Below are 24,536 nucleotides of genomic sequence, written 5' to 3' on the forward strand. Positions count from 1 at the left end.
TCTTGGAAAAAGTATGTTTTCAAAAGGAACTTGAAAGAGCAGTAGGTAGGAGCCTATTGCCTGTTGGTTAAAAGGGCACAGAGATACCTTTCAATAGTAAAGGAAACCTGGAAGACCCTTTATAAATATGAATAATGTATATTTTAAGGCTTTTGTGATTCATCTCTTGAAAGATTTCTATCCCTGATGAAAAAGCCTAGAAGAGGATATTTGTTCTTGGGAGACCAGGAACATTTAGCAGTTGTTTTCATTGCCTCCATCCAGTTGGTAAAATCCAGTTTCATTTCCTGTGCATCTGCTGATGTAGATATCAGATGCAAATGAGGTGGGGAAAGATTTTGAATTCCTTTATCACCATGGTATGAGGAGAGAAGGAGAGACATGGCAGCAGTAAACAATGAGAATCCAACAATATTTTATTGTACTATCAAGGAAGTTTTTTCAAAGCAGGACTTTTATATTCAGTCTGGAATATCTGGTGTGTCCTTGTGTCAGAGAGTTAAAATCTCTTAGGAGGTTACTATGTATTGTTGTGTAAGGAAAAATCACTTATTCCTCTGCATCTGAGGTCAGTACTTAATGTTATTATGAACACATTATAACATCAGTCTAAAGAATTGCAGTCTTTACTACACAGGAAAAATAATAAATCTGGTTCAGAAAAGAAAAGGCAATCAAACAAAGGTAGTAAGAAATCCTCACCCTTGTACCTCTTATTCCCTGTGGAAGGATAATCCGACTGGGAACTTCAAGAGGAGTTTGACCCTAATGAGAGGTTATTTCCTCTGGAGTTCTTTTAACCGAGATCAAGGAGAGTTCTAAGCACCTTAAATTCTCCAGATGAAAACAAACCTGAGGAAAATCTGACTTTAAGTTTAGTGAAATCACTATAAAATAATTCAGACCACAAGAGGAAGTTTTGGATTCCTCTCCAGATAACCCTCATAGATGCAGTTTACTCCGAATATAAATTTCCTAATAAGTCTAGGTGCGTAAATATACAAATTTAAACTTTTTGCAATATATCTAAAGGTAATTCTCCCATTGTTTTGGGGCAGCTGTCATTTAGCATGACTGAGTGCTGGCAGACTGGAAGCCATGAGTACTATTATTGGAAACCACTGTCAGTTGCTACTCTATTGTTGCTGCTGATGCCTTGACTAGAGCTGGTCAAGAATTTTTTATCAGAAAATGCTGAAAAGAGAAACGTTTGGAAAGAATCACTGAGATCCTGTGCAGAGAGGGAAGTGGGGGCATGGAGGATTTGAGGACTGAGTAAAAGTTGACAGCTGGGTTTGGGGACCTGGAATTCAATTAAGCTGAAGAAGCGGAGTTTGTTAGCTAGAAATATGGAATAAATAAATTTTAGTGGAGGAAGTCAGCTTAGTCAATGGATTTACCCAAATGATTCTCCACAGTGTGAGAGCAGGAGTAGATGAAGTGGATGTTCGGTCTGAACCAGGAATGATGGTTGGCACAGAAGACATTGCACAGGGAACCAAAGTGTCAAGAGTGGAGGAGAGTGAGGAATGAAAAAAAAAAGGAAGAAAGAGAAGGGAGGAGAGGACTGAAAGCAGACAAAAGGTCATCAACATTGGTAGACTGGAAGTCAGAGATGGGCCGAGTGACAGGACATGAGGGAGGGGGCTAATGGGTGATCCTATAAGATACAAGGTGATGTCCAGAGAGGGAGAACTCAGCAACAGAGGTATCAGAGCGAGAGCAATGCTTGATAAAGACCAAGTTAAGTGAACAGCACTTTTGGTGAGAGTTGGACAGGGCTGCAGGTTGAAAGGAGACATGAGGGCGAAGAAACGTGCAGCGAAGGGGTCGGCAGGATGGAAGCTGAAGTCATTGAGGATGAGTGTGAGAGATTGTGAGGAGATGAAGAGAGAGAGCCAGGGGTCAAAATGAGGGAGAGTTTCAAAGTGGCAGAAAAGGGAGAGTATAAGCCCAACATCCCCACCACTGTCTGCTCCAGGGTGGGGAATGTGAGAGGACAGGCCTCCCTGACAGAGGACAGCTGCAGAAGCCATGTCAAACTAAGGAGTCCAGGACACCGCGAAAGCCAGGAGCTGGAGGGAGTGAGCTCTGAAAAGGTCATGAATGGCTGTGAACTTTTGTAGAGATGGAATGGTGATCTAGAGACAGCAAGAAAAGGGAGGAATATGAGAGGTTAGGAATGGTGTCACAAGAGGGGCAGAGGTGATGATGGTGGGACTGGTGTGGGAGGCGGAGAGGTTCGGGATGGAGAGACATCAGGGATGTGGCAAATGTCACCCAAATTGAGGAGGAGGAAGTAGATGTAGGACCTAGATTGATGCTGGTAAGAGAGGGGAAGGTGGAAGTAGGGCTGGTGGGAAGTGTAAAGGGGTGAAAGTGACAAGGCGGGGGAAATGAAGCCTGTGGGGGAAAGGAAGGAGGAGGAGGATGGTACTATGAGGCTGAAGAGGTGTGTGGTGAGAGCTAGGAATAAGTGACAGATGGACAAGATTACACAAACACACAAAGCAGAGTTCGAAAAGTGCTGTGAATGTACTTTTACATTGCCCCACACTGATAGGGAAAGTAACAACCAGAGTGATCACTGCACACACACAAGCAGCAGCACTGGTATTAGTACCAGAAATAACAACTCTTTAACATCCTTTATTACTCTAATGGAACATATGGTTAGCCTGGGCCTTTCGCCATCAGCCCAGGTTGAAGCAGCAGTCCAGATAAACTCAATATGTGCATGTGTCAGTACAAGAATAGCTTCATAACAAACAAACAAAGAAACAAAAAGTCTCTCTCAGTGATCTGCAACCTTTTCTGGACTGAGTCAGCTTTCTCCTTATTGTCATATTTGAGGCATTGTTTTATGTCAATACACATATGTATACATTCAATACATAAGGGTCACAGGATGACTAGATGCAATAGGAAGGTCAAAGGCAAAGCATAGATTATTTGTTTATTTCGCCCTGGAGTTGTGTTTGTTTTTATAAAACACACAGTATGAAGGTAAAAAAGAAATGCCGGTGCCCAAACAGAATGAATGGCTGAAGAATGCCATAAACAAAACAATAATTCCAGAAACAGAATCCAGAATATTGTCAGAATGAGCTGTGAACTGCTGATGCCAGGTACATACCAGAAAAAAGGGTGCGCCTTACATCCTACCTCACACTGAGCCAGCTTCACTGACTGGCATATGTTGGGAGGGGAAAGGAAACAGAGACAAGGAAGCTCTCTCTATCTGCCTGCTTCCATCTCCTTTTTGCCCGTTCGCTTCCAGTGGGTGTCAGCCACAGTGCAAGGGCTGCATTGTTCAGGGGACCTGAAGCTCTGGTTAAACAGTCCTAAATGCAGCTGTGTAGAGGAGGGTGTGTCTCACTGTCTTTTAGTTCCCTGTGTACGGCTGTGGTAGGCCAAGTAATAGCTAGTTCTACATGTAGTGTGCAAGATACTACTATAATATATGTGCAGAAAATCATTGAATCAAGTCAAGTCATGGACAGAAATGGAAATCTAGTCTCCTGACACCCTGCCCTATGCTTAATCTGTATGACTGTATATATGGCTTTTTGAGACAGGAGGATACATCTCCTCCACTTTTACAAAATGTGCATGTGAAAAAAATTGAGCAAAAGGGTATTTTTGCATATGTGCACACTTCACTGTGAAAGTATTCCATCGTCTGTGATTGCCCAAAGAATCAACACTTTGAGGCTGTGACATCATACAAAATGGCTTGGTAACAAATTTTGCACTAGTTTTTATGAAAACGTTTAATCAATTTCACCCACTCCTTTCATCACCCCTTTCGCACATACCATGGCGATGAGTGTGGCATCAGAACCTGAACAGAAAAAAAAATGGAATAGTTAGTCAAAATGCCCTTGAAATCAATAGGAATTTGAGTATTTGGGCCCCTGATATAGTTAAATGGGGTACATTTAGGCCCTGTACCTGCATGAATTTACATACATGCTCAACTTTACATATTGATAATTGATCCATTGACTTTCATATACATAAAGGTAAGCACATGCTTAAATCTTTATCATATTAAGACCCCGAATTCTGCAATGCCCAGAGGTACTGGATATTTCTATTTTACTTTATTTCAATTAAATGCTTAAATTGATAGGAATTCTATCATCATTTAGCATTTTTAATATCTGCTTCAGTTTAAGCCAGTGTTTAATTCCCCAATCAATAGACGTTACTCTACTTCTTTTTTGTAAAATTAATCAGTGATTTCTTTCTAATAATGTTGGGGAAGTTTTCCCATACCAAAGAGATTTCAAGGGCAGACTGCACGTATGTGCAGAGACAACAAAACGATTAAATGCACTTAAATGCCAGAGAATGCTTCTGTTCTGTTTTGTCTACCATGCTGTAAAACTAAAAGCCAAATGCTGCTCTTGGTGTTCATCTATTTTGTTTGTGTGCTGGATAGATGAGAGTGATTTCCAAATTTTAAACCAATTAACCCTAATAAATTGTAATCCTGTTTTAGAGATTGTTCAAGGAGAATAGAATCAAAGGGATGGACATTTTGGAGTTATTGAAACCTTTACCACATAATGTTGCCTATGTATTTTATGAATAAAAATAATACATGAATGAAATAAAATTAGATTTGACAATCAATTTTACAAACTCTGTTTCAATCAGTGTTCACTATATTGCATCTACCCACTAGAAGTCCCAGGGTCATCCTAGAATCTTTACTCCTGATTTCAATCCTTCACCTTAGTTCCCCCAAAAAAGAACATTTTAATATACACTTCTGCTTTCAGGCTGTAGCTCCAAAGGAACCGTTTGAGAGAGGCCCACATTCACTTGACTAAAGAATTCCCATCACCCTTAATTATGTTGCTTGTATGCCAAAAGGGGGCTTGACACACCTGATGAATGGATCTATAACATTTGAAGGCAGAGAAACAGAATGAGTATAGGAGTTTCATTGTAAGCAAATTAGTTATGTAAGTCATAACTGATTTCAATCAACATCCATCTCATTTATATTGCTAAGTACCAACAAGAGGCCTTTGTATGTTATTTTATCTTTAATCATGCCATAGGTTCTAAATCAGTGAGACATTACAAAGGGTCAGAGGCTAAGTTTGCAGTGTGTGTCTGTGCTCAGTCATTACATGACCCATGAGATATAGCTAATGATGAGACACTATGTATAGGGCCATCCGTTCAATGCCGTTGGAGTCAATCACTTAGTCGCATGTCAGTTTTTTCAATGTGTGTTGTGTCTCAGAACCTCCTTTTAATACAGGTACCAGCAATTCCATGCTTAAATTACTAGGTAATTTGTAAAACTGATGAATAAAATATTGGTGTTCATGCATTGCTTATGTAATATCCAAAGTGCTCTGCTTCACTTCTCTAGCGCTCTCAGTTGCCATAACCATGTATGATGCAGTATTATTCACATAAGCATGCTCCCAACAGTCACACCATATACAGAGATATTATTCATCTTTTTGCTTCCCTGCCTACCTTTACTTTTGCCTCCATTCCTTTTAGATTTTGCTTGTTTACAAACTGTTTGCTGTGATTCTTCATTATTGGTCGTATTCGACCGATCACCTACATCACATGGTGTTTGTTCAGCTTGATTAGGTGACTGATTTTTTTTTAAATAGGAGAATAACAAATAGCTTTAAGGTGGATAGACATTAAAATATGGTTTGAATATATGTTGCTGACAACTCAAGTTCTCTGTCTCTCTGCCCTTTTAACTACCTGGTGGCAAACATTGATATGCATAATCCAATCCTTAGCTAAAGACAATGAGACTCAATAGGCTCATCTCAAGAGGTGGAACATATTGTCTGTATAGCATTAATCAAGCTAAAATTATAATATAAAATTCCTAGAAAAGGAAAACTCTGATGTTTGATAAGAAATTTTCCAGCTACTGTTAGTTTTACAAGCTAAGGACTTCCATAATTTACTTATGAATGAGACTTCCATCTCTCTTGGTTTAGAAAAGAAGAACCCCTGCGAGGCAACAGACAAGTGCAAATGCCCCCTTTCCGGTGCAGAGTACCCCATTGTCTCATATTTGTTAATTAAGAACTAGAGAAGTGGAGAAAAATATGTAGGTTTAAATTATTTAGGATTAGCCTGACTGATGATCCAAAAACCTGAAAGCGCCAAAGATCAAACTTCCTGGTACCTCAGGAACTTTCTCTCTCTCTTTTCCTTCCTTCCTTCCTTCCTTCCTTCCTTCTCTCTCTCTCTCTCTCTGTACATATATATATATAATTTCACACCAACTTGGAAACAATACATCTGTTTGCTTTGTGAATCAGATTATTCACATATAGAGATTTCTATCTTGTTCTTCTAATGTAATGTCTCACATCCTATGATAAGCCTTGAAAGATGTGAAGAATGTCAGATATAATCAAAGATTTATCAAATCAAAGTACTGCGTGTCTACAAGATTTAGAAGATCATAAGGAATTTTGTTTGTTTTCTCTGATTAATGATTGTTGCACTCCAGAAGCAATAGGAATTGTATGGCACTAGAATGAAAAAAGGAATGTTAAAAGATAAAAGACTCTAGCAAGGGTATAACTTTAGAATGTAAGAGTTATTGCTTTAAAGCAGTGGTTCTTAACCTTTACTGCAGCCTGCACCCCTTTGGTTATCAAAGATATGTTCTCGCACCCCTTCTCAAAAATCATTGAAGTAGGTCAGTTCTTTAAACCTAGATATATCATAATTATAGAATGAAAAAGATAGAATTATATATTTATTTTAATTTTGCAGTTAAAATTTAATGCAGTTATCATTAAAAACATATAATGTTAATAAATACATTGGTTTGATGAAACAAAGTAGTTGTACTTATGTGCTTAATTTGTGTTTTTGATGATTTACCTTCTAAAAAATTCTGGCATGTCTTGCACCCCAGAAAGGGCATCTCGCACTCCCAGGGGATGCATGCACCCCAGGTTAAGAACCACTGCTTTAAAGGGAGGATTTATATTAATAGTTGGTGCAAATAACAAAATACAATCTATGAAATGAATTAAACCCTCCGACTAAAGGAAGCATTGAATAAATTTGTTACATACTGGTACCATCTACTGGATATCAACAAAACAGCAGAGAAACCGAGAGCTGAAATTGGAGCACTCAGTTGGCACAAATCTAATAGAAATCAGAGGGTAGCCTCCTTCAAGGAGCTTGAAATCAGGGTATATAAGTCTGAGGGCTCCACATGGGACCCCAGAGGTTTTTTTCTAGCCACAGAATCCCCAATGTGACCAAAATCTGCACCAGCTGGATGGAAAGGACTCTTCTTTATTCGAGGAGTAACAGGATAAGAAGTGGTGAGATTTCATTTCAAAGATTGTATTTTCCCTTTTTTCTTCAACACACAACATTGTAAGTTATCTTGCTGAGCCTACATTCTTTAATGAAACCTCAAGTAACCATATTTTAGGTTTGAACTAATGATATATCTGTGCCCTCTTTTGTAAGTCCAAGCAAATTGGCTTAAAAGAGATTGAACCATAAATTTAAGCAATTGCTTTTGATATTCTAAGCTTGTCCCTTTGGACCAATCCATTCATATAGCAGGAACCATTCTCTTACACTTGTCTTGAAGGTACTTTTATCTTTTTTCTTTGGAGAAATACTGGAATGTGTTTCCAGTACTAAGGAATTGATTATCGATAAATCATAAGTAAATGTTATAAGAAATCATGGTTATTTGCTCTGCTCCTTGGTATAACCGCTGAGCCTCAACCCTAGTCTTTGACAGTTGCTTGCAGGACTGTATTGGTTTGTTCAGTACATGCCAAGAACTTGGTTGCATTTGATTGATAAACTATTGATTGTATACTAACGTGGTTTTGGGTGAGTTAATAAATTGTTGATTAGTTAAGAATAAATAAATGCACCTATATAAGAAATATTATTTGAATTAAAAGGTGACCTGAAAAGAATTTAGCATTAAATAGTAAGCTAACACTTCTTGAATTCAATTAAAAAAAGATTATCCTAGTAGATTCCATTCTAATATTAGCTATAACATTTATCTAATTGGGAAATGTAGTTTGTTAGATTTTAGCTTTAAAAATCTAATTGATACCTAGCATATTCATAAAATGGATCCCATTTCATTCTTACCTGGCAAAATGAAAGCTTGTAAAATAAATTTTTGGCTGACAAACCATTCGTTCTGAACTGTGTGAAAATCTGGGGGCCACAACATTTTCATAAATAACTGGTGTTTGAACAGTCACAGCTACAGATCCACCAATCATAGTAAATGGATTCTGTGATTTTATTCACAAAAATACTTTCAAGTCATTTTTTACTATATGAGGAATTATAATATTGATATTCCTCACCAATCATGCCTCACCAACTTACTAGAAATCATGCCTCACCAACCTACTAGAATTCTTTGGGGGGGTCAACAATCATGTGGACAAGGGGGATCCAATGATTATAGTGTATTTAGATTTTCAGAAAGCCTTTGACAAAGTCCCTCACCAAAGGCTCTTAAGCAAAGTTAGCTGTCATGAGATAAGAGGGAAGGTTCTCTCATGGATTGGTAATTGGTTAAAAGATAGGAAACAAAGGGTAGGAATAAATGGTCAGTTTTCAGAATGGAGAGAGGTAAATAGTGGTGTCCCCCAGGGATCTGTACTGGGCCCAGTCCTATTCAACATATTCATAAATAATCAGGAAAAGGGGGTAAACAGTGAGGTGGCAAAATTTGCAGATGATACAAAACTACTCAAGATAGTTAAGTCCCAAGCAGGCTGCGAAGAGCTACAAAAGGATCTCTCAAAACTGGGTGGCTGGGCAACAAAATGGCAAATGAAATTCAGTGTTAATAAATGCAAAGTAATACACATTGGAAAACATAATCTCAACTATACATATAAAATGATGGGATCTAAATTAGCTGTTACCACTCAAGAAAGAGATCTTGGGAGTCATTGTGGATAGTTCTCTTAAAAAAAAGTCCACTCAATGTGCAGCAGCAGTCAAAAAAGTGAACAGAATGTTGGGAATCATTAAGAAAGGGATAGATAATAAGACAGAAAATATCATATTGCCTCTGTATAAATCCATGGTACGTCCAAATCTTGAATACTGCATGTGTAACCCACACACCTCCTGGGTGTGATGTTCTCTCCCATCTAGTGGCACTGAGACCACTTAGAGAGAGACAAATGAGTTTGCTCTACAACTTTAGCTAACAACCAGTTGGCTTTTAGCTCATGCGGTAAAGGCTCATGCACTAAGCTCCAGAGATCCCCAGTTTAATCCTGTTGGCCGACGACCGGGGTCTGTCAACGTTACACATGCAGATGTGGTTGCCCCATCTCAAAAAAAGATGTATTGGATTTGGAAAAGTTTCAGAAAAGGGCAACAAAAATTATTAGGGGTATGGAACGGCTGCGGTATGAGGAGAGATTAATAAGACTGGAACTTTTCAGCTTGGAAAAGAGATGACTAAGGGGGGATATGCAAGAGGTCTATAAAATTGTGACTGATGTGGAGAAAGTAAATAAGGAAGTGTTATTTACTCCTTTGCATAACACAAGAACTAGGGGCCATCAATTAATAGGCAGCAGGTTTAAAACAAACAAAAGGAAATATTTTTTCACACAATGCATAGTCAGCCTGTGGAACTCCTTTCCAGAGGATGTTGTGAAGGCCAAGACTATAACAGGGTTCAAAAAAGAACTAGATAAATTCATGGAGGATAGGTCCATCAATGGCTATTAACCAGGATGGGCAGGGATGGTGTCCCTAGCCTCTGTTTGCCAGAACCTGGGAATGGGCAGCAGGGGATGGATCACTTGATAATTATCTGTTCTGTTCATTCTCTCTGGGGCTCCTGGCATTGGCCACTGTTAGAAGACAGGATGCTGGGCTAGATGGACCTTTGGTCTGACCCAGTATGGCCGTTCTTATGTTCTATTCAAATACTAAGCATAATGTATGCTGTACATCTGCTTGGCTTGTGTACTTTGATTTAAATACAGGCTTTTGAGGCTAATTTTTTATGTACATTGGCACACGTAATTCAGGATGTTACTGTTTCCATTTAAAGCATATAGGGTAGACCTATGGATTTCTTATCTTTGTTAGTTTTCTTATTACATTTATTACCATGGTAACAATTGTAAAAAGATGTCCCTATTTGAGAGAGATCCCCTATATTTAAAATTGAAGAAATACCCTTGTAACCAGTAATATATTTCTAAACACAAAGAATGCACCTGAGTGGAGTATAAAGTCGAATGTACTGCTGCTGACATTTTTGATCACTAGCATTTACACAAACCAGCATTAAGTATCACGGTGGGTATTCTCAGAATGATAAGAGAGACTGATTCATGTGTGTGTAAGTATAAGATAACAACATACACTGCTTTGAAGTTTAGTCATACACGCAGTAATTTGTGTATTAGTGCTCCATCCATTATAGATGTTTATGTGATATGTATGATAGTCTCTTCTTCTTACTCTTTTTTCCTCTCTATCCCAGCAAAGCATGTGTCAATCATTTATTGACAAAACTCAGTATAATACTGGAGTATCAAGGGACACATCCCAGCGCCTTCTCTTTGTCTGCTAAATTACTATTGTGTGAAATCTGTGCTTTATATATACCTTACTATACATATGTCCTTTCATCTTCAGACTGATAATGGCCTTTCAAAAGTGTGGAGTGAGTCTGGGAACCCTGGTGATGAATGGAGGAAAGCAGAATTGCACTTGGGGAAGCTGAGGAATTTTGAAGTCATATTTGAAGGCATTCGTGCCAAAGACCTAGGTGGAGGAGCAGCAATAGATGATGTTGAGTTCAAGAATTGCACCACAAGTAAGTGTAAGAGACTTGTTTTCTGTGGAAATAGCTAGAATGGAAAGAGTGAGCTCATGTCTGATTTTAAGCATTCTGTGGTTTAACTGATAAGATTTGCCATGATGTCACTATATATAAAATCAGTCATGAACAAATTTTTATTCTTGAAATTTTAATAGAAATTCTGTTTAAAAGAGAACTTTCATACCCGTGCAACATTCTCAAGCAAATGGACAAAAAGCCAGTAAATGTCTGAATTCTCTTTTCTGCTTTTTAAGCTATTTGGTTTTGAATAAGAGCTTTCTCCTCGTCAAAGCAATTTCTCCTGTTGGATTCAACACTGAAGTTGACCCTTGGTCAGATCCTCAGCTGTTGTAAATTGACATAGCTCTGGTAAATTGAGATATTCCAATTTGCCCTAGATGAGCATCTCCCTGTTGTCTCACAGTTGTGTGAATGGAGGTCACAAATGTCCTCTCCCACTCCCCATCCAGCCTCAGAGTTAGGGAGGCATTCCCTGAGCCAGCAGGGAAAGAAAACCTCTCCCCCTTTAATGATTGTCCCTCCTTATTCCTTCCTCTCTATATGGATGCTTAGCCTCCTTGTGGGTTTGGGGAAGTGAGGAGGGGAGGGCTGACTGGCTGGTTAGAAGGCTGCAGTAGAAGCCCATTGACTCCCATACACCCAAAGAGGAGGGCTTATGAGCCAGTTCACCTACCTGGGTGCCTTTCTATGCCTGGGAGCAAAAGCTTCCCCTCTCTTCCCACCTTGGGATCAGAGTAGCGCTGTGTCCGTGGACTTTGCTGTGGGCATCATTCTAGTAGTCTTTTGGGGAATGGGAAGGAATTTTCCCCTCACTGCCAGATTGACCCAGGCAGGGTGGCTCCCTCTGAGCAGTGTGGCATCCAGTGGATAGGTCATATTGTATTCCTGCTGTTCTGACTTGACAGGTGCCAATGCAGGTAACCGTTTAATATGGGGTCCAGTTCCCTGATAAACTGAAATTGAAAGTTGTTTTCTTAAAGAAGATGTGGAATGGGGTTACAGCTCCTAATGTCTGGTACAGTGAGGAGACCACCCCTTTTGCTCTTTACCTCAACCTTTATATGAGAGGAGTGCAGTGAGGTCCCAGCAATGGTTCTGGGAACAGGTTAAAGGTGGAAAGGGGCTGAATGCAGCCCGCCCCCAGGTTGAATAAATAACCAAAGGAAGGTTGACTTTCACCAGAGAAGTTCTTGCTGGATTGTGCCCAGATGTATTATATTAATAAAGCTGTGGACTAGTTAAACCAAAGTCCTGGTGTCTTGTCAGTCTTCCTACAGTGTCCAGGACAATTTACAAATTTGAGTTCACTGCAAAATTTAAGAGGGATTCAGCTAACAAAAATGACAAGGAAATTACAAAAAAAAATGTAAATTCATGTCGTATGTCTGGGACCAGTATATTTTCATGTGAATATACAGTTTTAAAATAATAGTGCACATTTGCTAGTAGAAGCAAAATGTATTAGGACTTACAATTACCTTGCATTATATGAAGTTAAAGGTAAACAATATATGTATTGAGGTTATGCTGTAAAATTTGCTTCTACTAACTTTACGAGCTAATGAGCGCTGCATTTTGAGAGTGTATGTAAAATATATATATGTATTAGTATTGGTATTATATAAAAAATATTCATGGTTCTCTTTAATTCCATATATTGTAAGATATTTTGAAAATAACACTATATTTATTATTGAAAATATTCTATATAGAACTGTCTTTATAAGGAAGAAAATGTTTGCCTCAGTAGGGTGCTCTTAAATGGATTTTAAAATTCCAAAGTATTTAAATGTTCAAGGTTTACTTTAGGTTTAGTCTCTCTGACTTATTGTCTGAATCTGAATGTTAATATTGTTTTATAACCACCCTTGCATTAAAAGACAATTGCAGTGAGGCAATTCAGAAAGTAACTTTGGTTTATTATGATGTTATAGCAAATATTTCTTTTAAGAGCACTACTTCAACAATGGGCTCCGCTGAGAAAGCAATTACATATGAGTTAGGATTATTTTCACATGCATTACGACTTCTGCAACACCATAGTCCTGTGTAATTTTCAGAATGTTAGTGTTTATGAGCATGGATGACTCATGGGATGCTTTTCTTGTAGTTGTCTGGGCTATGCTGTTGAACTCCAAAAGGAGGCCAAGTGATTATGAGAGAGGCGCAAAGTTGCTTTATAAACAAAACTGAAACGAAAAAAGATCTGGTCAGGAAAATTAGAAGCACAAGATAATCTTCCTTTACAGAGCTATTACTTGCATGGCAGATGTCTTCAGCAACATTGTGGGGAAATCTTTACAAAATGATGAATTACTCATTTATCTATTGGGCACAATGGGGTTTTCATTAAACTTCAGGTGTACACGTCCAATTTCTTTAACAGTCTCCTTTTCTTTTAGCTTTGCAAACACCAGATATTTAAGCCAATTGAAGGAAACCCTCATTCCCCAGTGATTTTTTTTGAATTTCTTTGTATTTACTCTCTGGATAGCCCTAGAGTTCCATAGGTTACACTCTCAGATTCTACACTTTGGTCTTTGTGTTCCTCTTATAGGGAGAAAAAAATAATCCAAAACCCCAGGGGCTATGAAAGTTTTGCTATTGGTCTTCCTTCTGCTCAGTCCTGCATTGCGGTAACGGAGGCAGCATAGTATGAACTGGGAATTCTCCTGGGTGGGGGGAGGGGGAAGTTTAGATTTACAAGAAACTCTGGCTACAGTCCTGTGACTCCTCACCTAGTTATGTAGTCTCTCTATGATCCACTCAGCTAACCCATAATGGAGCTCTGTTGCTCTTGGTTCCAATAGCGCTCTAACCCCTTCATTGGAAGTGAAAGTGTACAGAAGAGGAGGTAAGACTCCTTTAGGCAGCATTAGCTACTCTGTTTTTTATGCAGATGTTAGGAATGCATAAAGATTGGGAAAATGCTGTTAAGAGCAGCTGTTCCCTGATTCCTCCCTCTACTCCAGGGCCCATTCCCGTTTTCCACATGTGGCCCTTCAGCTACAAAGGAAACAACATCCTCTCAGGTAGGTAGATGCATTTTCCTCTCCATGTCACTTCTCCCTTCCTACCTCCTGCCACCTATGTTTTCACAGTATCAAAGCAGTTTTAGGCCCCAAATCTTATAAATGAGATTTGCAGCATTTTCTTGGTAGATTTCCCATTCTTTTGGAGTTCCCTCCATGCTGAAATATGATTAAGCACAAATTCAGTAATTTTTAGAAAGACGCATTTCTTTGCCAAATGGATTAAACCCTGGTTGCCTAGCTAACTAGTAGAGCTGCAATTACAAGGGAGGTGTCTCTGGTTGAAATCATGAATGTCTCGGCTTACCTATATTGTCATAATAATTATCACAAGCAATTGTCTGGTGCTTAAGTAATCTATAGTATTTTAGAGGAATACAGCCTTATTGATTGCTGTAAGATGATTACTGTAGTTGCCATATTATGATGGCCCTGTGTGTAGAGAGGAGTTTGTCTTTTGTGAGGAACTCCATACTCCAGAGCCACATAACAAATATTCAATCTTATTGGTGCCTGGGTGGCAAGAATGTGCTGAATAAATAATGGAACCCAGGCCGTTTCCCACTATGGGACTTCCCTCTTCACAGGGGTTTTAGAGAGAGGCACAGGTTAGGAAATTAAGAGAGGCACTGCCTGGGTCTGTGTGAATTTTATGCCGTTTCCGTGTACCTTTTAGGAGACAGGATATGGGACTGGTTGGCTTCCCCAGCCACACTTCCTGTTCAGTGATTATTTCTCCTTCTTAACAGATATGCATGTGCTGTACTGAACGGAGCTGCTGGGCTTGTTGCATTCTCCACGGGTGCCTTCCTGGGGGATATTTCTATATAATTTGGCACCATTTTCCTGACTGCTCTGTGCAATTAGGGCCTGAACTAACACTCATCAAAATCAAAGGGATTCTTTCCATTGGCTTTAATGTCCTTTGGATCAGGCTATTTGGAGCAGGCCATTAATATGATTTTGTTCACTTCTATGCTACAGTTTGGGCCAAGCTTTTTAATTTTCCTAACACAGCTGGAGTGCTGGCTTTTGTCTCAGTATGTTGTCATGAAGGAGCCTGCCCTTCCCTTACTTGTTCTTGTTTGTTATTGGCTCCTTTACCTTTGTAGAACAGGCAAATAAATTGCATTTTGCTGTATTCACAAAAACAACATTTCCCATCTGCTCCTAGCCTGGGGCACTCAGGACTACAGAAAGCATGTTGTATCTAAGTTGTTTTTGTAGCACAAAGCATGTGGTTTTATTATTTGATGTGTATGACTGAGGAAGATGGCTGTTAAAACAAACCCATGAGCACAAAGTATCGTGCAAACAGGTCGGATTTTTCTCCTTGTGACACTGCTCTTGGCACTGTGGAGGCAGTTGTGGCATCTATAGCCTAGCTAGAATTGCTAAGGTGAGAGCAGTGGTGGTCACATTTGTATTCTCCAGTAAACGATGAGATATGCAGGGTTGCAGTGTAATATAAAAGATATTCAAGCTGCTGTAACTAACACAGAGGAATAAATCACTAAAACAGCTCACAAAAGCCTTAAATAAAATAAAGAATAATTAACTATCAAGCTGGCAACTCCCTCCATACAGCTTGCTGATGCATTGTAAGACTGAGATAATCAGAAAGCAGTGGAAATCAGAGTGTTTTAAAGTGGATAGGACATTTTTTGGCAATGTCCTGTGCATCAGAAAACTCACCCAGAGCACGGGCAGCATGGGGTAGAAAGTTTTTAGCACGGCTCTGGTCATTCCAAATGCTCAGGAGAGGCTCAGCCACATGTTCTCGGCCTACAGGAGCTACTGAGGGCTATTCCAGGTGACTTGCTCATTTCTGTTTCTAACAGGAATAATTTACCACTGGGGGGTCTCAGTGAAGGCTGTTGCTGTCCAGAGTATGGACACATATAAACATTGCTTTTGCAGGGATGAAATGTTGGGTAGTGGCTATAGCAGAAGTTAATAGCTAGGGCTCACAAGTTCTGTTTCCAGATCTGGAAAAGACTTACTGTGCATGTGCACCCTTTCATTTGTTTCCTGTAACAACTCTCAGCTAAAGGGTGCAATGCATATTATACGTGTCATAGTGTACTTTGCCTGGTGATGGCTGAGCATTGCTTGTTCCTTGAATTCAGAGCCTTTATGAAAGCATAACCTAACAAAGCACAAACTTTTCACTTGATTTCCTTTGTTTTTTAACTTGAGTGTTGTTAACTAAAAACACTTATCTGAGCAGAGCATACAAATAGCTTTATTTCTTAAATGCTGAGCAGCTGGATCCAATCCTGAAAGGACTGAGTGCCCTAAACTACCACTGACATCCATGGAAGTTGAGGGCAAGCAGCACCTTGATGGATTTGCACCCCTAATGTTTGTCAGGACTCAGGGAACTGTGAGAAATGGTATTGGACTCTTTTGTCAGAGCCAGAAACAGTTGTTCTTTTTAAAGAGGAAAAGTTTGATAGAAAAAGATCAAATCTGGAACCTAATTTGCAGATTTATGTATTATAATTCTAGCTGCAAAACTCCCAGTTGTCCTAAATGAGCCAGAGTGAATTTACAATGGTTGATACCTATTTCTTAAAATGTTCACTTTTATTATTGTACATATATTGTGTTTGTTATTTGCAGGCCTATAATAATGGAAAATGGAGGTTATTTATGGTACAAAATAATGTCCATGGATTGTTGGGTTTTTTTCTAATTTTTGATCTCTTCATTATGGCCGTCTTGCAACTTTGCCTAAAAATAGCTGGAAAGAAGTTGCAGTCTTGGACCACTTCTAGTCCCCCTAAAGAGCATACGGGGCATTGCTATTCTGAAATGAAAGAGACAGGCTCAGTGCTGATAGTTTGCCATCACATAATAGTGGACTAAAATCAAGCATGCAAGATCTCAGAAGTGCCATAAGTCTAGATTTTGTACATAAGGTAGTGGAAGAATCACTGCCTGTGATAATTTGTTAAAAAATATCAAGTTCTACTCCAACAGGATGCAAGAGCTGAGAATATCAGCCTGAAAAAATACCTCACTAAACCAGATGATTTGATTTTGGCACTACTTATTTATCACAAGGCACAATTAAAGAACACAATAACAATAATTCTAAATTCAAATGTAATGGAAATTTCCGGGAAAGTGAGAGGAATGATCCATGTTATTCATCCGCTGAATGATTAGCTGATTCATTTGGACTTTCATGGTCTGTTAAATGAGTCTTGTGAAAATGCAGGAAGAAGAAACGATCTGTACAGTTCCAGTGACTTTTGTGAGCTGCTTTTTTGGAACCATATTTCACAAGGTTTTTTCTTGATCTTTAAGGAGATTAGGACTGGCATTCTCAGCTCCCTCCTGTAGAGATGCTATAAGCATACTCAATTAAAAAAACAAAACAAAACAAACATGGGAACTGTGACCCAACAGAGAAGGGAAACTAGTTTAATTTATAGTTAGTGCTGACCAGAACACTTGCCCAAAGCTCTAACCAGATTTGATCTAAAATGCACAGGTGGTTTAGAAATGTTTGGTTCACTTTTTAATATTTTTTATCGTTTTTGTTCCTCCTCACTTCCTCCTTGTGGCATGGATGAGAGTGAAAGTATTGAAGTAACCTCAGAAGAGCTTTGCTTTCACCCCATCAGAAGACAGAAGCTCTGGAAGTGTTGGGAGGAAAATCTGTTCAGGCGAGAATTCCAGCCCAGATTTACAGATCCAAGAGATTGTGGCTAACCCAGTGTTTGGCTGCTTAGCCCAACTTTGGATTTTTTTAAAAATAGGCCATCACTTTACTTATGCAGGATTAGTAAGGAATTTCCTCTCAAGTCAGATTGGCAGGGTCCTTGGGACCTTTGCAGCTTCCTTTGCATCATGTGGGGCAAGTCACTTGCTAGGTTCATCTGGGTATATGTCACTTAATTCCAGAGGTGAGACTAAGTTAGGGTTACCATATTTGAACATTCAAAAAAGAGGACACTCCATGGGGCGTGTTGGCCCCACCCACAGTTCACCCCCACTCCTCCCACGCTCTGCCCCCACTCTGCCCCAGGTCCCGACCCCTCCCCGCTGCACCCTGCCACCGCACCCTTCCTCATCTCCTGGCCTGCTGCTGGCTTGCTGCATCCCTCCTCAGTCCCCCACCTACTGCTCGCCTCCTCCCACCTGCCACTCACCTCCTCACTCCCCTGCCAGAAACCCCCATGCTCACCCCGAGAACCCCTGCCTCACTCCTGCCTACCCACCCGCCGGTGGCTCCCTCACCACTCACATCTTCAACCCCCGCTGCTTGCCTCTGGCCTTCCCCCGCCTGCCGCTGGCTCGGCACTCAAACAAAAGACAGTTTATTTAAGAATGAGGATTTAACTAGAAACAAGAGTGATGGAAACAAATGATTACAATATAAAACAAAATAAAAAAATTTGAACCTGGGCCTACACTTATCAAGAGTTACCTTTCTTATCTCAAAGTAGGTTCCTCCTCTCCCCACAAAGTTCAGTCTTTGCAGAGTTGGTTGGTTTCCCAAACACCAGGATACAAACATTCATGAAAGCAGCCCTGTTTCACAAGGGGTTTCCTCAGTGAAAGGATACAACGTGCTACTCCCTCCTCTGTGTTATACTGAAAACAGACTTTGTTTCTATTTGCACACAGGGCGACCCCCAGTCCTGTTGCAATGTTTCTTTTTTACCTTTAAGGTGTTTCAGTTGTTTGCCATTGCCTGTGATGGTGTCTCATTCAAAGTCTTACTATTGTGCAAAGCTAAACAATTGAGCCTCGCATTGCATCATCAGCCAGGTTAGTCAGGGTGACAAATCCCCCTTGCCTCAAAAGGCCATTATCCCCTGGTGACTAATTTCTACTCCAAGTCTATAAAGCAGAATTTTAAGGTAAATACATTATTCCTTCAATATTACCCATGCACACATCTCACAAAGATTCTCACTCTTGACAAGTTACCAGCCTTGTGTAGATCCCTTCCACGTTTCTCTTTGTGGATAAGTGCCCTGTAAGACATGTGGGGTGCAGTGAGTTTGTCAGGCCTGTGGTGACAGCTGTTTGTGAAGATCAGGGGGCCCTTTGCCAAGGGGTGCTGGTGTCACAGTGAGATTGGAGTGGCTGACAGTATGGGGCAGGGCACTGAGGCTGGTGGGACAGGTAACACTCACTGGGCTGGAGGGCAGGAGGTGCCGGGATGGGGCAGGGGCAGGTACCTGTCAGTCTCCAGTGCTCGGTCCGTGCCAGGGCCAGCAGCCTCTTCACCTCAGAGTCTCCCCCGCTTGCCCGGGGGCTGCTCCTCCTCTGGGGCTCCCCAGCTGCTGCCACCACGGCTGCCCGGGAGGACGTGGAGCAGGGGGTACCACCGCGGAGGAGACACAAGGGACCAGGCTCAGCTGGGGCCCCGCACCTGCCGGCCGAGAGCAGCAGGAACCAGGCACTGCTCAGGGGGAGCCAGGTGACCTGAGTTCAGGGCAGCGGCAGCCTCTGCAGCAGCAGGGGCAGGCGAGGAGTGTAGCCCGCCATGGGGCAGGAGAGGCCACGCTGCTGCTGCTGCTGCTGCTGCTGTTTCCCAGCCCTGCCGTGCGTCGCAGGAGAAGGAGATGCCTACAGCCGCTGCCCCCTGCTGCCCATGGAGCTGGAGTGCAGGGCCCGGGGCCCAGCCCCGCCTGACACTCGCTGATAAGGGCCAGGCTGTGACTTCTTGCTCATCGCCACAACACCAGGCCAGGAGCAAACCCAGCCCCCGCCAGCACCCCCTGCTGCCCCTGCCTGGCTCACCCCGGCGGCCTCCACTTCCCCTGCTCAGCCCTGAATCACTTTCACGGTAGGTTTACCATACGTTGGTATTTTCCCGGACGTTTTTGGATATTTAAAAAGTCCTCCCAGACGGTGATTTAACAACTAAAATGCCGGACATGTCCGGGGAAGTACGGACGTATGGTAACCCTTAAGTGATCCAGTGGGCCATTCTGTCCTTAAACTTTATTACTTGAATTTTCAATTCTGCACCATGCAACACTTTATAGTTAGTGGAGAAGCTAGTTTGCCCTGCTCAGTAACTCAAGAAGAGAGCAAAAGTTTATAACAAATAATATGAACAACCACTGCAGAAACTGGCCCTGAAATGGTACTCTTCTGTGGACTTGAGAGAGAAATAAAAGCTGGAGTTGGTTTAGCTTCTCCAGATATATATTAGTATTAGTATTTCATAATGTAAAGCATGTTACCTTTTTATGGTTTTTTATCAGTTATTCCCTTTCTTTTTTAATCTTTTCTTCCCCCTTTGGTATTGCTTAACGTTTTATGATGCTTTGCTCTTTTTCTATAATTTCTCCTGTATTAGGCTATTCTGAACAGGGGCGGCTCCAGGCCCCAGCACGTGCTTGGGGCAGCATGCCGCAGGGGGCACTCTGCCGGTCGCCGGGAGGGTGGCAGGCAGCTCCGGTGGACCTCCCGCAGGCGTGCCTGCGGAGGGTCCGCTGGTTCCGTGGCTTCGGTGAGCAAATAGCAAAGTTAAGGTCAGACCAGAGTCAGAAGCCAGAGTCCAGGGTCTGTAGAAAGCAAGGTCTGGAGTGGAAGCAGTGATAGCTTCCTGGTTTAAATGCTAGCATCAGCCAATCAGTGGCATGTGAGGGTCCACCACTCAGACCGTGCTGGCTGGTACTTTCTGCAGAGCCTAGCTCCACATAGTCCTCCCGCAGAAACCTAGCCTAAGGATCTAGACCTTGGCCACAGGTTCTAGTCCTTCATGTTTTTACAAAGCGACTCTAGAAGCTTTGGATCCAGTCAGGGAAACATTTCCCTAGTGCAGAAGCTGAGGAAAATGTCTTCCAAGGACCCCTGAAATGCCCTTTCACAGAAGGTGTGCAAAGGGCTGGGGTGAGACAGGAGTGTTGGTGCAAGGCTGCAATACATAGTGCTGCAGAGATTCTGTACAGCAATGCTGCACACAGGCAGCTGGAACAGGTTGCCTTAACTTTGTTGTCCAAGTTATATTAGGGGATGCTTGGACCCCTGGAGCAGCCCAGAATTGTGAAGGTAAATAAAGTGATTTAAATCCTTAGCTGCAATTTCACTGCTGGATCTCTTAGGGTATGTCTACACTACAAGACTATTTCAAATCTACTTAATTCGAATTTGTGGAATCGACCTTATGCTTAGCATCTCGCCCTTAGTGTATTTCAATAATCAGGCCCATAGGAACAAGGGAACATGAGAGACAGTGTATAAGAGCAGCCTGATAAAGCCAAGACATAAAGTAGCTTAAGGGGAACTCTTCTTGGGAGACTCAAGTTTGTTTTATCCCACTTTGTTCCTCTCAGTGAAAGAGTACAACTACTTATACAGGAATACCACAGTCAGGTACGATAGAAGGCATTTATATACTCTGCAGTAGGGAAAGAACTATTGTACAATTCATATTGTACAAACACCATAGCTGCCCAAGTCTCATTACATAAGAAAAATCTAAAAGCCATATTTTAAAACATAAATTCATTTTTACTGAAAGCTTTAAAGAATTGCATTACTTGGCTTTTTGTCTTTAGGTTAGCAATAAAACTGCATTTGACAACCAGTCCTGAAAGAAAGAAAGACACCAGCTTGAGGTGAAGCAGTGATTAAGAGAGTACAATAGAGTTCCTCTTGCACTAGGTAGGAATCTTTCATATCTCTGAAACACTTCAGAGCTCTGTCATTTTTTTAAGAGCACACACAAAATGCACTAGAGCAGCCCATATCGCTTTTAGGCCATTTTTGCTTCATTTTGTGAATCCTATGTCCCCATGAGGAAAACAATTGAACTTATTTATCATGGGTTTTGACTTTGAGAAATGTGTTTTTGGTACTTAACTCACTTTGACCACAGATAGAACTTGATTTTGTTTTCAGTTTCTCTGTTTGTTTATAAGAATCTTGTAGAACTCTGTTGACATGAGGGATGATTTGCTTGGCGTGCAGCTTCAAAAGAAACTGTGTATTCAAAGATAAAAAGTCCATAGTTTTGAACTTCAATCCATTTATTCTCATAGGCTGGGTAGCTAGCTGCTGCTAATAGGCCCTGCCCTTTCCTCGTTAATTACCTTTATCTCACCAATGACTTTAGTTCTCTTATTGAGCATCTTTGCCAGGCTATATATTTCTTTCTTTCTCTCATTCATTTCAAGATGGGCATATAAGCCTTCTGTGGCTTTGGCTTTAGTGCCTCTTTCTTCTCTAGGTTTTTGTTGTCTTTTTACTCCTGAAAATCCTGATGTTGGAACATCACCTGCCAAAGTTTAAAATATTTTTTTCGTTTTTTTCACAGCTCTCGAACTTTCTCATTCTGCCACAAAATCTCACTGGGGAAAAAGACTCTTGCTTTTACTTCACCAAGCAGGCTCTTTGCACATTCTTGAATTTTGCTTTCAATATGATTTCACCCTTGATTCATATTTTCATTTAACCCTTCTAAAGTGATCTTCTCCAACACTTTCAGTTTAACCTACTTGTTAACTTAGTTAAGCTTCCACCACTTGGTTTTCTGAACTGCTGGACTCTTTTGTTCTCGTGGATGATATGTATCCGTAGTCAAGAACCAGCATTCTGTGTTGAGTTGCAATGCTTTCTGTTGGGCTATCCTTACAATTTTTGATGTTCTTCAGCTCAACTTGATTTATTGGGAAGTAATCTATCTGCACCCTCATGTTACCACTTTTATAGGGAATCAGATGTTCTTCCTTCTTAGTGAAAAATGTATTATTGACTATCAAATCATATGTCTGGCCATACTGTAAGATAGTTTTCCCTTCTGTGTTCCTATATCCATATCTCCATGGTACCATTTGAAGCATTTACTATATCTCTCCCCTTATGACCATTAAGGTTAGCTCCAGTGATGACTGGACTTCATCACTTTCTATACAACAGTGTGCATTTCCCCCTGAAGATCCCCTGTTTCTTGTTTGTCACATCCCACTTGTGGTGCATATGTTAAATTATAACATTTAGAGGGCCATTTTTCAAGAGTAAATTGTTGTGGAATGTAGGCATCCTTTCCAAAGACACATGCTACATAAAGCAGCTGATCTCTTGTTACCCAAAATGTCCCCCAAAATGGGAATTCCCAGCATGAGCTTTTTGCGTAGAGGGGATTTCATAGAGACAAGGGGAACATGCAACTGAGTCATTGCCACCCTTCTGTGTACACCCTGCCTCATATCATCCTGCATGCCGTCGGTGATGTCACACCCATTCTGAACAGCACTGGCACATGACTGTATACCTACAGAAAGAACAATTTTCAGATGAGATGCTTCTCAGAAAAATCCTGTGACTGAAGGATATGGCACTGGTGATTCAGTGGCTGATGTGCTTCATTTTTATCGGTACTGAAAAAATGGCCTGACATACAGGACAAATGTTAGTACAATAGGCTCAGTCCCAAAAGTGCCATCCACCTACCCACTCTGAAGCTTAGAGTGCTGCAGCTATCCCTCGCTGCCTCATCCTCCTAGGTGCTCCTGTAGAGTTCCCACCCAAATTATGGCAGCCGCCACTGACGGTATATTGCAGGGAGCAGGAAACTACAACGTATCTCCCACCAAACACAGTGTGGCACAAACTTATGCCTCTTTATCTGATTTAACAAGTCCCTATCGAGCATATGTGAACACACAGCTGTCTGTGACTGATTTATTGTTTTCAAAAGAGAAAAAAGAGGAGGGTTACAAAAGGAGCACTTAAAGACAATAAAGTCATTGCAGAGAAACTAAATGGATTCTTTGCTTCAGTCTTCACGGCTGAGGATGTTAGGGAGATTTCCAAACCTGAGCCATCCTTTGTAGGTGACAAATCTGAGGAATTGTCACAGATTGAAGTGTCACTAGAGGAGGTTTTGGAATTAATTGGTAAACTTAACAGTAACAAGTCACCAGGACCAGATGGCATTCACCGAAGAGTTCTGAAAGAACTCAAATGTGAAATTGCAGAACTATTAACTATGGTTTGTCACCTGTCCTTTAAATCAGCTTCTGTATCCAATGACTGGAAGATAGCTAATGTAACGGCAATATTTAAAAAGGGCTCTAGAGGTGATCCTGGCAATTACAGACCGGTAAGTTTAACATCAGTACCGGGCAAATTAGTTGAAACAAAAATAAAGAATAAAATTGTCAGATACATAGAAAAACATAAACTGTTGAGCAATAGTCAACATGGTGTCTGTAAAGGGAAATCATGTCTTACTAATCTATTAGAGTTCTTTGAAGGGGTCAACAAATATGTGGACAAGGGGTATCCAGTGGACATAGTGTACTTAGATTTCCAGAAAGCCTTTGACAAGGTCCCTCACCAAAGGCTCTTACGTAAATTAAGTTGTCATGGGATAAGAGGGAAGATCCTTTCATGGACTGAAAACTGATCAAAAGACAGGGAACAAAGGGTAGGAATAAATGCTAAATCTTCAGAATGGAGAGGGGTAACTAGTGGTGTTCCCCAAGGGTCAGTCCTAGGACCAATCCTATTCAACTTATTCATAAATGATCTGGAAAAAGGGGTAAACAGTGAGGTAGCAAAGTTTGCAGTTGATACTAAACTGCTCAAGATAGTTAAGACCAAAGCAGACTGTGAAGAACTTC

General features: G+C 40.9%; 1 protein-coding gene across 1 annotated transcript in view; it reads left to right on the forward strand.

Annotated features, from left to right (window-relative positions):
* MALRD1 (MAM and LDL receptor class A domain containing 1) overlaps positions 1-24,536 on the forward strand; it is a 420,915-nt gene that overhangs the window by 268,533 nt on the left and 127,846 nt on the right. The window contains exon 28 of the mRNA XM_045007156.1: positions 10,693-10,873. Within this exon, the coding sequence (XP_044863091.1) occupies positions 10,693-10,873 (181 nt within the window). The remainder of the gene's footprint in view (positions 1-10,692; positions 10,874-24,536) is intronic.

The sequence above is a fragment of the Mauremys mutica genome, chromosome 2, assembly GCF_020497125.1.
Source record: "Mauremys mutica isolate MM-2020 ecotype Southern chromosome 2, ASM2049712v1, whole genome shotgun sequence".
Taxonomy (NCBI): domain Eukaryota; kingdom Metazoa; phylum Chordata; order Testudines; family Geoemydidae; genus Mauremys; species Mauremys mutica.